This window comes from Gracilinanus agilis, chromosome 3 (genome assembly GCF_016433145.1).
Source record: "Gracilinanus agilis isolate LMUSP501 chromosome 3, AgileGrace, whole genome shotgun sequence".
Classification (NCBI taxonomy): Eukaryota; Metazoa; Chordata; class Mammalia; order Didelphimorphia; family Didelphidae; genus Gracilinanus; species Gracilinanus agilis.
Genome location: NC_058132.1, coordinates 526,077,180 through 526,093,622, shown reverse-complemented (window position 1 = coordinate 526,093,622; position 16,443 = coordinate 526,077,180). Strand labels below are relative to the sequence as shown.

The 16,443-nt window shown below is 34.7% G+C and overlaps 1 protein-coding gene across 1 annotated transcript in view; it reads right to left on the bottom strand.

Moving 5' to 3' along the window:
• DOCK9 (dedicator of cytokinesis 9) overlaps positions 1 to 16,443 on the bottom strand; it is a 356,201-nt gene that overhangs the window by 57,303 nt on the left and 282,455 nt on the right. Inside the window, exons 17-20 of the mRNA XM_044669345.1 lie at positions 15,932 to 16,046; positions 12,988 to 13,054; positions 10,480 to 10,527; positions 7,143 to 7,210 (exon numbers count right to left, since the gene is read on the bottom strand). Of these exons, the coding sequence (XP_044525280.1) occupies positions 7,143 to 7,210; positions 10,480 to 10,527; positions 12,988 to 13,054; positions 15,932 to 16,046 (298 nt within the window). The remainder of the gene's footprint in view (positions 1 to 7,142; positions 7,211 to 10,479; positions 10,528 to 12,987; positions 13,055 to 15,931; positions 16,047 to 16,443) is intronic.

Below are 16,443 nucleotides of genomic sequence, written 5' to 3'. Positions count from 1 at the left end.
TTGACTCTGATTCTGTGGACCACAGCATGCTAATATTGTCCATGGGGTTTTCTTGGCAAAAATACTGGAATAATTCGCCATTTCCCCATTCAGTATTTTAAGGCAAACAGATGAAATGACTTATCCAGAGTTCACAGAGATAGTGTCTGAGGCTGAACTCAGGTCTACCTAACCCCAGGCCCCTCACTCTATCCACTGAGCCACCTAGCTGCCTCCAAAAGACAGTGCACTAAAAACATTTAATAATACGTGCTAATATATGTGGTGTTTTTTTTTTTTTAATGTGAAATTCCACGATGGAATTCTCTCATTGAGAACAATACTGCAATGTAATATTGAGGGCTAAAATTGGAAGGGTGTTTACACTTCCACATTATACATATATAATATACCACATGAGAAGCAAAACAATAAAAAATAATTTGATAGATTGTCTTAAAAATAATGATCTTGCATTTGAAGGGATTTAGGGAAGGGAGACCATACTGGTTTCCAAACTGAAACAGCCTGGTGTAGGGGTGTTGGGTGACATCATCAAATGGATTATTTGAACATTCTAATAATCGATGCAGATCATAGACTCAGATAGGATGCTGACCACTAGCCAAAGCACAATCCTTGGTGGCATGTATCCCAGAGGCTGCTGACTCCTGTTTTAAGGTCTCTGGTCTCCTTTACCTATTTATATATGCATGCTAATATATGTCTGTGTGTGTGTATTATGTACATATATATCTTACCTGCTTTACCAAAGAATTTAGCCTATTGGCCAAGACTGCTTTAAATATCCAGTAACAAAGAAATAGTCAAGCTGGAAATTGTTGCTTCATTGACAATTTATGGACCAGAGATCAGGGAGATGAGAAAGGGAGAAAGATAATAAATAATCTTCTAAAACTGTATTTTTCTGACTTATTTGTCATTTTTAAATTGTCTTGGCTCCATTCAATAAGCATATATTCTAACATACCTAAATCATTTTTTCTTTTTTATAGCCTTCTATCTACAACCAAGAGACTTTCCTAACTGTCTGAGCAGCTGGGAGGGAAAACAAAATATATATTGCATTTTTAAGTTTTTCTTGGCCTTCCCTGAAACTAGAATTTTATTCTTCTCCAATGGTTCAAAATGCCAGTGATAGACCCTGAAAACAACTTCAACTAGGAGAAACATTAGATTTGGAGTAGGAGGGTTTGGGTACAAATCCCAGCTCTGCCACTTATTACCTTTTCAGCATTTACAGAAAGTGACAACCTATCTAGGCTTCAGATTTCTTGCTTTTAAAATGATAGAGTTGGATTGGATGACTTCTAAGGTTCCTTAATATCACTGAATCTAGAAATTTATGATCTATAAAAGCAGTGGTTCCCAAACTTTTTTGGCCTACCGCCTCCTTTCCAGAAAAAAATATTACTTAGCCCCCTGGAAATTAATTTTTAAAAAAATTTTAATAGCAATTAATAGGAAAGATAAATGCACCTGTGGCCATCATTGCCCCCCTGGATCGCTGCAGCACCCACCAGGGGGCGGTGGCACCCACTTTGGGAATCACTGTATAAAAGCATCCTTTTAAACTGCAAACAACTACAGACTGGAAAAAAGCACCCCAAATACAAATGCTCCATGAGCAATCTTCAGATAACTTTAACATTGTCTTAATTGATGTGCCACTGTCATGATATGATGACTTAACTTTAAAAGTTATGAAAATAACATTATTATAAGTTATAAAAAATCCTTCTTTCTAGCCTTTTTTTACTGTTAAAAGCCAGGACACCATCAACAATTTTTCTTTACCCCTAAATGGTTGAGAGAGAAGGTAATTGAGAAAAAGTAATTGATTTGAAAATAGGTACTGACTATTGTTTTATTTTTCTTCTCAGACTTACACATGAAAAAACAAATTAGTGCCAAATGACAAGAAACGTGATTTCTGGAAGGCTAAAAGTGAAGTCATCCTCTGAGATAAGAATATGACTTTCTCTTCAGGGCACTTAAACTTGATAATTCTCTTGATTAGGAGGCTTATGATATGCAAACGATACAGGACAGGAATAAAAATATGTAAGCTTATAGAAAAACTCATGCGTATCATCCAAAAACAGATCCCTTTTAATATAGATTTTTAAATACCTAATTGAAATGAATCCTCAATTTTACAAAACATATTTTTTAAACATCAATTTGCTAAACCTTTTTGGCACCAATTTTTAAACTCCATAATCAAAGTATTAGCCACTTAAAAAAAAATCGATACTGGGTATTGGTTCCAAGGCAGAAGATTAGTAAGGCAATCTGGGTTAAGTGACTTACTTGCCCAACAGGACATGGGTAAGAAGTGTCTGAGGCCAGATTTGAACCCATGTCCTACTGATGCCAGGTGTACCACTCTATCCACAGTGCTATCTAGCTGCTCCTTAACCCAACTTTTAAAAATATTTTTTCTCTATTTCAAAATAGTTGGTTCTTGAAGTCTAAGTAATTACATTTATACACAAGGATTGTGCTTTTATGTCTAAACAAAATTCCTATGTATTTAATATTATTCATACTAAAGAGACATGACATATATCTTAAGGGTACATTCATGTTCATATATGTATTCATTTTTCTCTAAATCAAGGGCTAGTTTTTCTTACAGAAGAGGTTTTTGTGTTCATCTTGCATGACTTCTGTTCTGACATTTGGCACATATCTACCAACTTGGAGGCATCTAGGTAAAATGGAGAGTGTTATACTTGGAGGCATAAAGATCTGAGTTCATATTCTACTTCAAACACTTTCTAGCTATGTGACCCTGGGCAAGTCACTTATATCTCAGCTTATTTCCCTCATCTATAAAATAGGTATAATGATAGTTATCTACCTCACACAGTTGTTATGAGGATCAAATGAAACATAAAGTACTTTGAAAACCTGAAACTGCTATTTATGTAGAAACTATTTTTATTATGTTACATGGGCAAATTATAACAAATATGTTCATCACATTCACTTTTTATATTCCCCAGAAATATCTCAAAAAGGAATTATGGTCTTTGCTAGAGATTTATTTGCAGAATTCAAGTTAATTGGGTTGAAAGAATATACTTATTCTTTATATAACTTTTAGCCCTTAATTTTCTCGTATGAAAAAACGAGTGCGTTAGACTAGGCAATCTCTATGGTCTCTTTCCCCTTTGATATTTGTGACATTTATACTTTTAATTCACTTAAGTTCTTTGCTCAAGCATTAGTAACAGTACCTGCAGGAGTCATTTGCAAATGCAGTGAATTGCATGAATTAATCATTTTTGCAGTTCTCTGCTGCTACCTGGTGGCCACTGTAAAGCTTACAGGGACCTCTCGTAATCCTCAGGCAAAGGAAGGTCTCTAGAGAGAGACAATCCATAGTCAGGATGCTGCACAGAGGAGGAAGGGTATCTCTTTGGTAATGTGAAGAATTTCTCCAGATTCTCACTGGTCTGTCCTTAGCAAGCCTCTCATGACAAAGTCAAGAACTCTCCTTGTCTATACCCCTTTGGTTGGTCCAGTAGAAGGTACTGCATTACTTTATCAAATGGTTCTCCAAGAAAAACATGGTTCCAAACCTTCCTAGCACATAATCATGGATGGATTTGACATATACCTACACACAAATGTTTTTTACACATATATATGTAGGTTCTTTTTGTTTGTGGTTGGCTGAGCTGATTTGGAGATTAAAAACTTAAGAGAAAGATGGCAGCACTTGAAAATATCAGAACTAGAAGGTAGAAGATGAACAGCTGAATTTGAGAAGTGGGCACAAATGTTTGCAAGAAGTAACAATTATATTTGAATGAGCAGATGCTAGAGAGAAAAAAAAAGGTACCCAGGCTAAGACTAAACAAAACCAGCTCTGTGGTATTTATTTAGCAGCAAGTAAGGCAGTATTTCAAATCAGATTGGGGATGGGGGAAAGCCACAAGTTTTTTCACTTATAAACAGGATTCTAACAAATATTACAACAATTTATATTAAGAAATAAATAAACATTTATTTAGAAGCCCAGAGCTTGAAAGGAAAATGAGCCTTTCTGTATAGCTTTAAGAGAAATTCTCTAATAGCTACAGTTCCTTTGTCCTCTGAATTTATTCTAATTTCAGGTTATTAAGTATCCAGTCTCAGGGATTGTGGGGTGTTGAGTATATTCAGTCTTTTGAGAAACCTTTTTGAGAAGTAAAATTTTTACCAGTCAGTGTCTAGAAACAGCAATGCCTGTTCCTACGTGAGGTTTATTGAGACCCAGAAATTCAAATGGAGAAAACCAGAGTGGTTACTCCTCTAAAATGACCTGACAAGTCAACTCTCAGTTAAAACAGTCAGTAATGGCTTGACGGTTGTGATCTTTAATAGAAAATAGTGAGTTTGCTTTTAGTTTCTTCTTAGACTACAAGAACACTATGGGAAGGCTTAGAGAATAAGGGGACCCATTTTAATGGTAACTAAGAATGCTTGAAATCAAATTTCAATTTTTTAATTTCAATTTCAATTCAGAAATTTCCATTTCCATTTCAAGAAAAAGAATGTTTTGTTTCTGGAAGCTTAGGATACTGAGGTATTTCCTTATCCCGAGCATTGCCCACTGGATCTACTTTTATTGAAAGAATTATTTTATATTTTTGTAATGGGGTGCCGTGGAACGGACTGTGAATAATTTGCCTCCTTATTTGTACTTTTGTCTTCTGTGTTTCTTAAACTGTTAGGTGGTCTTTGAGGTGAGGTTGGTTTCCTCATTTTATAAATTCACCTATAAATATATTATTCAGGGAGAGTGAGGTAAAGGGGTACATTCAGTCTTCTGAGAAGACTATATCATATATGTATATATATATATGTACATATATATATTTACTTATAAATTCAGTAATTTTTTGAAGAGTGACCCAGATCTGTGATTTCAGTGACACACAAAACTTTTTTTTTTTTTAATTCAGGTTAGCATCTCTTTTCAACTAAGGTTCTGAGAGAGTTCCTCAGAGCACTGTTTGGTCATTTGAGGAGTCACACAGTCCAAAGATGTCATAGACAGAGCTTGAAGCTTAAACTGATTCCAAGGTCTGCTTCTTATCCACTGTGCCATGTTGCCTCTTCAATCATTAATTACAAATTATTAAATGAATGGATTAGCTTGCATGCTGTATCTCTCCCTCCTCACTTCTTCTGAGTCTCAGCTAAAGTCTCCCCTTTTGTCAGTTCTCCTTACTCTTAATGCCTTCCTTCCCTTTGAGATGATCTCCAATTTATCCTGTTTTTTGATTGTTGTTTAAATGTGGTCTCCTCTATTTGATTGTGAATTCCTTGAGAGCAAGACTGCTTTTGTCTTTCTTTGTATTGCTAATGATTAGTGCCAGGATCTGAAGCATAGGAAGCACTTAATTAATAATACCTGTTGACTTGATTAAATATAGGATAACTACCAAGGTGAAGACAGCCTGGCAAGGTTTCTATTCTTTGCTAAAATTAATTTCTCTTTTATAAATAGGAAAGAAAGGATAGAAACAAGAAAGTTTGTGTTACAATTAAAAAAAAATAATTACTTTGACTTCAGGGATAGAAGTATCAGTCCCTAATAGACATTAAGTGTGTGACAAATTAGTATAAAGTATTACAGCCTTAAGGCATGGCATTAATTGCCATTCTTCTACATGAAAGCAGAAGTAACATAAATCTTGGATTTTTTTATGTTTCTCAATTCACTTTTTGACTAACATAAAATTAGCAGAGGAAAAATTTAAATTTAGGCTATAATTTCACCATGGATCAGGCTTATACTAAAGGCATTTTAACTCTACAAGAGTAGGGGTTTTTTGTAACTCTCCATATTTCCTTCTTCTAAGAAGGGTGGTCTTAAATTTGAGCTGCAGCGAAGGAACAGAGCTGATGTTCTCTTTACTCTTAGCCTGTGTTAAGACATGAGCATGAAAACCACAGCAAAAGGAGTCCTCACCATTAGAAATAAATATGAACTAGAGAGAATATTTTTCAGTAATAGGTGAAACTTATCCTAGATTGAACCTCAAACTGGAGTCATGCTCTCAGAGGAAATGGAGCAACCGGTGCATCACAACCCTAATATGAGTGGCATTTATGAAAAATGGCTGTATTAGTCTTTATCATGCTGGATGGCAAGGCAGAGCTTAGGGTTTCTGCTTTGTGAACTCCTAACGTGTCTGAAAAATCTTCTAGGGACAGTATATAAATTCCATGTCCCCTTTGCTGATGAATAGATATAAAATAGTCAAACTGCACCCCCTCCTCCCCCCCGAAGTATTGGGAGAGTCTCTATTTTGAAGTTAGAAAGCCCCATAGTTAGGAAGGCAAGATGAACAACAAGAACAAAAAAAAAGTTTCTGTTTACAAGTGAAGCGGTCTTAGGAGCCAACTTCAACCTGATTAAATCTTACCATTGTCTACAGAAATTCCAAGCACACTTGATATCTTTCTCACACTGAAAACAGAAAAAGTCACTTCGTTATTGGGCGCTTTTCCAAATCTACAGAAATTGATTCATGGGCTTTATGTTCTCATAGCAATTTTAAGGATTAAAGTACATTTTTTTTTCCTGGCAGAAATGTCAGAATGTGGAAACTTGATCAATTACATGCACTTTATCAGGGAGGGGAGGAGAAGGAGGAAAGGGAACATAGCAGATGTTGTTAGAGCCTGCAGTCAAAATCAGCCCTTAATAAAAAGTTTAAAAGTACAATTATTGCATTCCTCTTTCGGAACACAGATCCAAGTCAGTTGCTGTGGTTAAAGATTCCAAACATGAATTTTAAAGACAAGAGAAAGTGATCAGAAGAGGTCATTTTATGAATCTTCTTTTTTTTAAACAGAAGTAGGGGGATTGTGGGGTGCTGGTGATTTACTGCCATAATTGACCGTGTTCCACATTATGTCATTGCCATATGCTGACTTCATTACTGCAAAAAAAAAAAGGGGGGGAGGGGGGTGAAATTGTGCCACGAGCTCTGTCTGTCTCTCTCTCTCTCTTCATTTGTTTTGACCTGGAAAGAGAATCAAGTTTATGAAGTGTGCTCTGGTGTGGCCCGGGGCTGTCCCCTCTGATGTGCAGGATGAGATGGTCGGCTGTTACGATGGCACGTCATGGAACTTACTGTGGTTAAATGTGAGAGAGTTATCCAGGCTGCTCAGCTGCTGCAATCTGGCATGCATCATTCCTGTTCTGTTACGGGAAACAGGCAATGTCTGAGACTTTCGATCATGAACTATGGGTCCCAACCCCTCCTGGTTCCTGCAGTATGGGTGAAATGGGACAGAAGCAAAAGTTAGACTTGTTACACCGCAGCGGAGAGAGGGAGCATTAGTAAAGCAGTTACGGCACAAATGGGGCAGGAGAGGCAGCCTATCAGATGAATTGTAGGAAGCAAAAACAAGAGGGAGGCAGCCAGCCATTCTACAAAATATCACAGCAAAATGTCTGACCCCCAACCCCCCAAAAAAAGCATTAACAAAAGCTAAAGCTAATATCTTTTACATAGTAGCCAAAGCTTGTTAATATTAAATTTCATTCAGTTTTTTTTTTTTTTAAAGAGGGTCAGCTAAATGTGACTCTGGGAAATTCCAGTTTTTTGACATAGATCCAAACAGCACTAACTTCTTTGGATTGTACAGGAGACTGAAGGACAAAACAAACAAACAAATAAACGAAAAATTAAATTAAATTGGAAACTAGTAGAGTGAAAGAGACGAGAGGCAAACATGCAGTGGAACGTGGATTAGATGAGGCGATCTGAACACCCATGTCTTACCCAGGCAGGAAGGGAGAAGAGCCATACACTTTGTTAAACTTGTCAGCAATCAAGTGAAGAAAAGAGAAAAGTGCTCTGGGTTAGCAATCAGAACAGACTACCTTCCTACAGTGTACCATCACCAGAGCTCATGAACAACGAAAACCAGTGCCGGAATTACAAACATCCCTGAGTGCATCACCAGTGGTGGGGTTTTTCCTCACTGGGTTATTCTGTGTGGTATAACAGACCATGCATTGACTATCTTTAGACAAAACATGCTATTGAGGGATCCCGATGTGACGAACTTAGGAAGGAAGCATAGTAGTAACAGTGGCTATCATAGGCGACAAAGACCTCTAAAGCACTTACAGTTTAAATTCTGGTTCAGCATTTTTAACATGCAGTAGAAGCTGAACAGGAATTTACCATCGAATGCAACAGAACAGAACATTCCACACATAATCTAACAACATTATTTTCTGATCCTCCCTTTTATAGCCCAAATTTTAATGCTAGTACACCAAGCACACATACAGGCATATATTACAGGGTGCTTATTAAACTCTTGTCAGAAATGAGTTTTTTGTGTTCTTTATCGAATGAATAACTTTCCACCCACTGAAGGACTAAATGGACTTTCATATCATCTAATCATGAGGATTTTTGTGTAGTTTTTAGATCCCCATTTTTTCTTATTCACCATTTTAAACTTTCTATCATTTCAGCCTAAAGTGTAACACATTCTTGAAAGGCTGGATTATAATATGTGTCAGAGGACCCAAGAGTTAGGACTGAAAGGGACCTTAGACTAGACTGTCTAGTCCAAGAGTTTCATTTTATAGAAGAGAAAAAACAAAGCCCCAAGAGGATAAACAATTTTCCAAAAGCCACAGAGTTATAGCAAGTGGCAGGGCTGAGATTTGAAGCAAAATTCTCTAACTTCAGAGCCAGCTTCTTTTCTACTGTCCCATACTACCTCTGAAAGAAAAATTCTTAGAGAACCTTTCAGAGGTCTGTTACAACCAAATAATGTTATAAAATATACTAATTTCCATAAGAAAAAATTCCAGAGACTTAAATGATGGGAATGAGAATCCAAGAGTATAAGAAACACCCAGCATATATTCAAATGCATTTGCATCCAAAAATCTAGGTTAAAGAACTACTGCACTTTAAAAATGATAACAGGTTAGAGGAGTTTAAGCAATATTAAATCTAACACATAACTACTATAAATCAACGTCCTAGATTTTTAGAAGGCTTATAGGACAAAAGTTATAGCTACATATTTCAAATCAAATTAAAACATTTTATATTTGTGTACATTAACATAAAACATGAGCCAGACAAGCTCAAAAATATCCTACATTAACACAAGATAAATTTTTCACACTCAAGCTGGAAATTCTATTAAGTATCATTTCCTCATTTTTATAGCTTTTGATGTGTAGGATCATATCTCTAATGAAATAAAAGGGGGCAATCTCACAATGAGTCAATACATTTTGAAACCTTCCATTAATTTTTGAATATGAGTTAATATTCAAACTGTTCCAAGACATACATTGTAGTGGTAGGAAATGCACATACACTGAAACAACTCAAAACACAGAAAAACTGAACACAGGTATATTGAATAAAATGGAGGAAGTGGGACAAGAATATCTACAAGAACAAAAGTGGTTTAGGTGACTTTTTCCAAAGGAAGACAAAGTTGCTCTCAACATAAACAAACTAGTAAATTCTCACTATTTTTGAAAGTAACAAGAGGACACCAAAGTTTTGAGAATAGGCATACCTTGATATAACAGTGGCTTGTCTAGTGCCATTTATCAATCACATTATACATTATAAATGGAGTTTATCATAAAGTCATGAAACTTGCAGAAATATCATTCTGCTTATCATTCAAGGTATAAGTTGGATTTCTGACAACTATGTGAATTAGAACTAGGGGGCCTAAATTTCCCTAAATATGAGTCTTATATAACCACATTGCTTATTGTATAGGTATAAATCCTGTCCCTATGGAATTAATGTGTAATTATAATCTTTTTTTGCACAATGTTCACAAAATTACTGACACTAGGAGAAGTGTGGACAGTGTTTTCCAAAATTGTTTTTGGATTATTCCAAAGAAGGTGATACCTTTGATTTTACTTAATGTCTCATAAGGTGAATTTGAATACCTAGAGAAGGATGTGTTCAATGATTTGGATGCACCAAAGAAAGGAGAGAAGTGATGAGAAATTTGCATTTTTGTGGTTGAGAACAAGAATGGAATTGATAGATCTTGAAACCAAAGAGAATAGACAGGTGCTGGGGGAGGAAAGAGAGGACAAATGGGTTAAGGATGAGGAAAAATGCACAGGAAAATAAGAGGAGAAGGAAGAGATATGTGGAGATGGATAAATAAAAAGTTTTCCAAAGGAAAGACAGGTTTGAGATATTACATATATCAATAAGTGGCCAAAATGTAGGTGGAAGATCCTTATAGATTTTTGTAGAAATGAGTAAAAAGATTTGCCAACTGTCTTCTGACTGGATTGTGAGTCTTTCGATTGTCAAGCATCTCAGAGTGACAAATTCCATATATTTAGATACATTTAACACAAAAGAGAAAGGAGGTGGGCGCATGGTCAAGAGAAATAAACAAATGACATCACTGAATAATATTACAAATTAAAATTCCACACAGTACCTTGCTATATATCGTTTTCCCATGTACTGGAACTGATGCAGGCACACTCTGTAAATAATAATTTAGAAAATTATTTTAAACGACAATAATAATGATGAAGGAATTCTAGAAGAATTTTCTCCCCAATAAATCTTTACATTCTACCACTGACTTTTTCTCCTGGCTACTGTAAATCTAAAAGGTCTAATTAAACCTGTTATTGCCCTACTTTTGACAAAAGGCTTATTCAGTTTGTGGCTACAATGGGCTAACAGCAGTGTAAAAACAAAAATAATTGTAGCTCACATTTTATACAGCAATTTAAAGCCTAGTATTTTTTTCATCACCCCCTGTGAAGTAATTACAGCGGGTATAATTATTCCCTTTTAATAGATAAGAAAAACAAAATGAAAGGAAAATTGTTTTACTGCCTTCTATTATTGATTATGAACAAAGTAATCACATATAATCCTTTAGATAAGTAACAGAAACTATGATTTTCAGAAAAAGTTAGGGCCAGTTAATAAACTGTGATTAAATGTCAATGAAAATAATAGAATATTAACCATAGTGTTAGAAAGGATATCATTTGGAATATTAGACTATTATAGCAATTAAATATATTAAGAGTTTCTGATGGAGGAAGAAAAGACCTGAAGTTCTGTGTCGTTATCTAGGGAAGCTGAAACACAGGCAGAAGGAGCTGGATTTATAGAGAATGGAGAGGGGACAGCTGGATTGATGAGATCATATGAAAACAGGGCTTCTCCTGGTGTTTTTTGATCCCTGGAGGATTTATGCCACTATAGGCACCCTAAGTACTATGGCCAAGAAAGGTTACTTTGGCTTAAGTAGTATAATAGTTAACCTTGTATTAAACTTAGGACTTTGTAGTAAATGTTATTAACCCATGTTGCTAAACACTATTGCATGTTTCTTAGCATGTTTCCTCTGTACCTTCTGCTGTGTTAATGACAAATTAATTAGCTATCAAAAACCTATAAAACATACTATTATAAATCTATATGGGGACTGGGTATGGTAAGATCTCTAACTTATCTTGTACCCACAATAAAATAAAGTTGTTTTTCCAGCTCATAATTTTGGCACAGTTTTCTGATTTCTTTTTAGAAAAGTCCAGAGATTTTGAAAGTCTTTTTTATGGTCAAACAACCAATAAATATACATACTGTAAGAACTCAGTCTTAAACACGTATCTTTTGTCCCTTAATCCAATGTACTTTACACTAAACCAAATATAAACTCTTGCTAGTCATAAGAAAGTATTAACTAATATTATGCATAATATTAATTAATAATAAAATAATTAATGGAAAATGGTATATATAAACCTCAAGGATAATATCATTAATGGGGTTGTCTGAAATAACATATCTAACTAAATAGAAGTGTCAAGGTTGAGTTGAACATAATCTAAAGGTCAAAAAATAAAATAAAATTGGAAGGGGAGGGATAAAATAGAATAATTATTTTATATAAAAGAACCTGTACGTTTTCTCAAAATTTCTCGGCCTAGGAAACCTTGTTGAGTGCTCAAAGATTCCTCCCTTATTCCTTGGTCATAACAACAACTTATAAATTATATAGCATTTTATGATTATAGAGCTCTTTCCTTCCAATAGCTCTACGGAGTAGGAAACCCAAGTATTATTAAACTCATTGTACAGATAAAGGAATTGATCAACAAAGAGTGAAAATGAAAATCTTATAGTATTACATAATTTAAGTGTTTGTGGTGTTGTTGTTTTAAACAGTATCTCAGAGGAAAAACTGTAAGCATATTTTGTTAAAGTATCAACTATTTATCTGATGAAAGGGATTTCAAGGAATTGTCCAATGGGTTTCCACAGGTATTTTACTTAAAATCAACTATTTGCCAACTCTATTATTAATCCAGCAGAGGGAGTAAGCCAAATGCTAGTGACTTTCACAAGGAACATTCAAATAGGAGCCATCACTTTAAAATAAAAAAAAAAAAGAAACACACTACAAGGAAAGTAAGAAATAGCTCAGGGAAGCAAAATAAGATAAAAATGAATAATTCATTTAAATGCCTTTTTCCCAATATGTACTCAAAAGTCGTATCAATTTTTCCTATCTTAGGTACTCATTTGGTCCAATTAATTTTCACATGAAATCAACATATAAAAAACTAATAAGATTAAGTGTTCTTCCAAAGTAATACAGTAACAGTCAGGATTTGAACTTAGGTGCTCTAACTTAAAAGAAAGCACTTTCCATTTCCCCATATTTTTTGGATTCCTTCTTATTTCCCCTGCCTACTGGTTCTAGATCACTGACAGGAAGGGATCAAGGTCAGGCAGAGAGAAAGGATTGTAGGTGTGTATCCATCATCTGGTATTTATATTTCAAAGTAAAATATACATTAGTTTTGTATAATCTATTTGTATCTCTCTTCATCTCCCTCAGGATTAAGAGTTGACTACATTGTAATTCAAAGGCTAACAGGCACAATTTTCAACCTTTAAGAAAAACTAAACTACTCACTCTGATATTGTGAAAAAATCCATCAATTCTGATGTTGAAGCCTTGTTCCAATATGTAAATAAAGCATCTAGAAAATGAAAATATTATTGATCAGAAAAGCAATTTATACATAGGATCCTACTCACTTCATATTCAGCTTTGAGACCAACTCATCTATGAATTTAATCATTTTAAGTCATGTCTTCATGACCCAGTTTAGGGTTTTTCTTGCCAACAGTACTAGATTAATTTGCCATTTCTTCCCCTGGTTCTCATGACATTTCTTTTATAGTGGGGAATTCTGATAGGGATTCTCTAGCCAAATCAGTTCTATCTCCTATAAAGACCAGGAAAAGAAATGTTCATGCTAAATCTTCCCTACATATCTGAAAGGCTATCAAAGGATTTATTTCTGCTTTTTAATAAGCGCTAGCATTTATTTTACTTATATATTTTTACAGATACTTATGTATTACATATCTACTTATAAATATATAGACTTACTTTAAAACTTATAAAGTATTTTATATATGCTATTTCAGTTGATCTTCACAACTCTGGAAAGCAGTTGCAATCATTATGCCCATTTTAAGTAAAAAAACTCAGAATTTAATTGTTTTATAATTTAATGCCTAAAGACATAATGTTACTAAGTTTTCGGTGTGGGATTTAAATTCAGTTCTTCCTGACTCTGTTAACTATCACAATCAGTCAATGAACATTTATTAAGTACCCATCTATTATGTGCCAGGCACTAAGTGCTGGGTATACAAAAAAAGGCAAAATACAGTTCCTACCCTTAAATTACTCTGATGTTTCTATTTCTGGTGTCAAATAAAAGTTTATACCAATTATTAAATATTATTTTCTAATAAAGAGCAAAATTGAAGATGGCTCATGACTGCGTTCTCAATGTCTCATAAGTAGCAAACTAAGGGTGGGAGACCCTTACTGCCCACCAAAAATAAAAACTCTGCTGACAGAAGTCAGGCTTCATGAAAGAAAACATCACAGACAGCAATGAAATTAGCCTATTTTCCTTTTTGTCATCTCAAGAACGTTTTGGTATCCATGCTGGTACAGTCATACTTAACAAGTAAAAAAGGTCATTGGATGCATTTAAAGTTAAAAACAACTGACTGATAGGGGAGAAACTCCACTTAAAGAAACAAGAACAAGACTTTTATTCAGAACATTGGGAAGTGAATGTAGTTTTCCCGACTGGCATCTCTGTTAAAAACCAGGAATATCGATTTATAGTTACTGAAGGATTCGAGGGTTTCAAAGTCAGAGAGAACTCAAGCTATGAGAACTAGGGATCTGCTACATTTTTTCTGTGCATATCAGTCATACCAATTAATCACTCAATTCACAACATCCCTGCAGAGGCTGTGCATGAGAAAAAAAGCAAGCATCACACATTTTGCCAAATGCTTGCTAAAGTGACTATGAAATCATAGGTAATCTTTATCAGGTGTGTGGACTCAATTTTTTTTTTCCTTATGGAAGCATGTTTCAAAAAGGATCAATGTAATCATATAATTTGACTTGCAAGTATTTTTTGTATATACAACTTGTTTTGTTTTTCCTCCACGAAAGTATCCAGTGCCCAAATAGGGGCTAACCTATTTTATAATTCTCTTGGTAGTCATATGTAGTTAGCTCTTGACTTAGAGCATTTTCAATTGATCACTTAACCAATTACAACTCTGCAAATGCACTGAAATCCTTGTGCTTCCAGATCCACTGTGGGCAATGCTTTTCCTTGGCTCCCAGCCTTAGAGCCTCATTCCTATCTCCTTCCTCCAATAAGCACATGAATAGAACTATTATGTTGGCACAAAGATTAAGGAATTAAAGCAGAAATAATACACTGAACTAAGTTAGGGAAGAGGAGAAGAGATGGGGAACGTGGAATTGAGAGACATCAGGAGTCATTGATCTATCTACCTGAAAAAAAAATCCCATCATCCAGTCTTTTTATGAAGACTTCCAACGAGGAAGGAAACACAATAATAATAGCTAACAATTATATAGTTAATTAATATGCTAAGTGCTTTATATCACTTGACTCTTATCACAACACTTAAAAAACGCTTAATAGCACTATCCCCATTTTACAGCTGAGGAAAATGAGTCAAATAAAGAGTAAGTGACATGCCCAGGATAAAACCCAGCTAGTATTTTTGAGTCTAGATTTGAACTCAAATCTTCCTGACTCCAAGTCTAGTACTACATCCACTGATCCAATTAAGGAAGAAACTCATTCCACTTTGATAGAACTCTAATCATTAGAAAGTTTCTTCTTGTAACAAAACTAAATTTATTTCTTTGCAATTTCTACTCATTGTTCCTGCTTCTGAGCTCTGGGGCCAATGAGAACAAGTCTAATGCTTCTTCCAAGGGATACCCTTTCAAACACATTAAGGGAGCTATTATTACTCCATCTTTTAACTCTTCTTTAGTTTAAGCATCCCCAGATCCTTCAAATGATTAAGGGAGAATAGGGAGCATGTCCTGTGAATACAAAGTAATAGCAATGATTTTATGTGGCTAATATATGGCTTATGAAGGTCAATCCAAGCATATTTTAAAGAATTATATTGTTTAATATAACATATACTTTATATATAAATATAAAATATAATTTATTATAATAAATTAATATCCAATTTAGATCCAATTAGATCACAAATCCAATAAACCATTGGAATGAGAAATAGAAACACATTTAAGGGCAACATTCTTAAGAATATAATTTTGATATATTTCTTTTAAACTGAATTTTTCTGTATCCCGTTGTTTACGTCTACAGTTTAAAAAAGTAACAAATTACACAAAGAGGGAAAGATGGTAAGATGATCTCAACTGAAATATTCTCATTTATTTCAAAGCCCTTCTAAGTTTTTTTTCTAATTTTCTTATCCTATAAAATGAATGAATACTGAATCTGTCATTTACCTACCATCAGACATGCTCTTTAAGATGTAAAGGAAACACATCAGTAGACTTTTAATCTCTGACTGGTCAAGTTTGTCACAGCGGACTACTGAGCTCCCTAAGGTACCACTCTGTTGGTGCTGAAAAGAAAACAAGAAGGAATGGTTTTATTAATTTCAAGGGAAAAAATAGTATCTCAATTCCATTTTTTTACTCCCTTGAAAAAGAAAGATACTCATAACTGAAGGGGATCACTGACCCTGGAATACTCCAGGTATGAGTAAATCCCTCACTATAATATTTAAAGTACAGGCACACCTTTCCCACCTCTGCCCCCACTATAAACAAGAACTGTTCCAAAGTAGCTGCAGCCATTATTTCTCTATGGATTTCTAAAAGGAGAAAAAAAAGACACACCCAAGCCTCAGAGTCCAATGTTGCCACAGCCTAGGCTATTGATGTTGACCTTTTAAAAACAATGAAATAACATGCAAAAAAGTGCTGAAGAGATGATGGAGAAAACAACACTGCAGAACC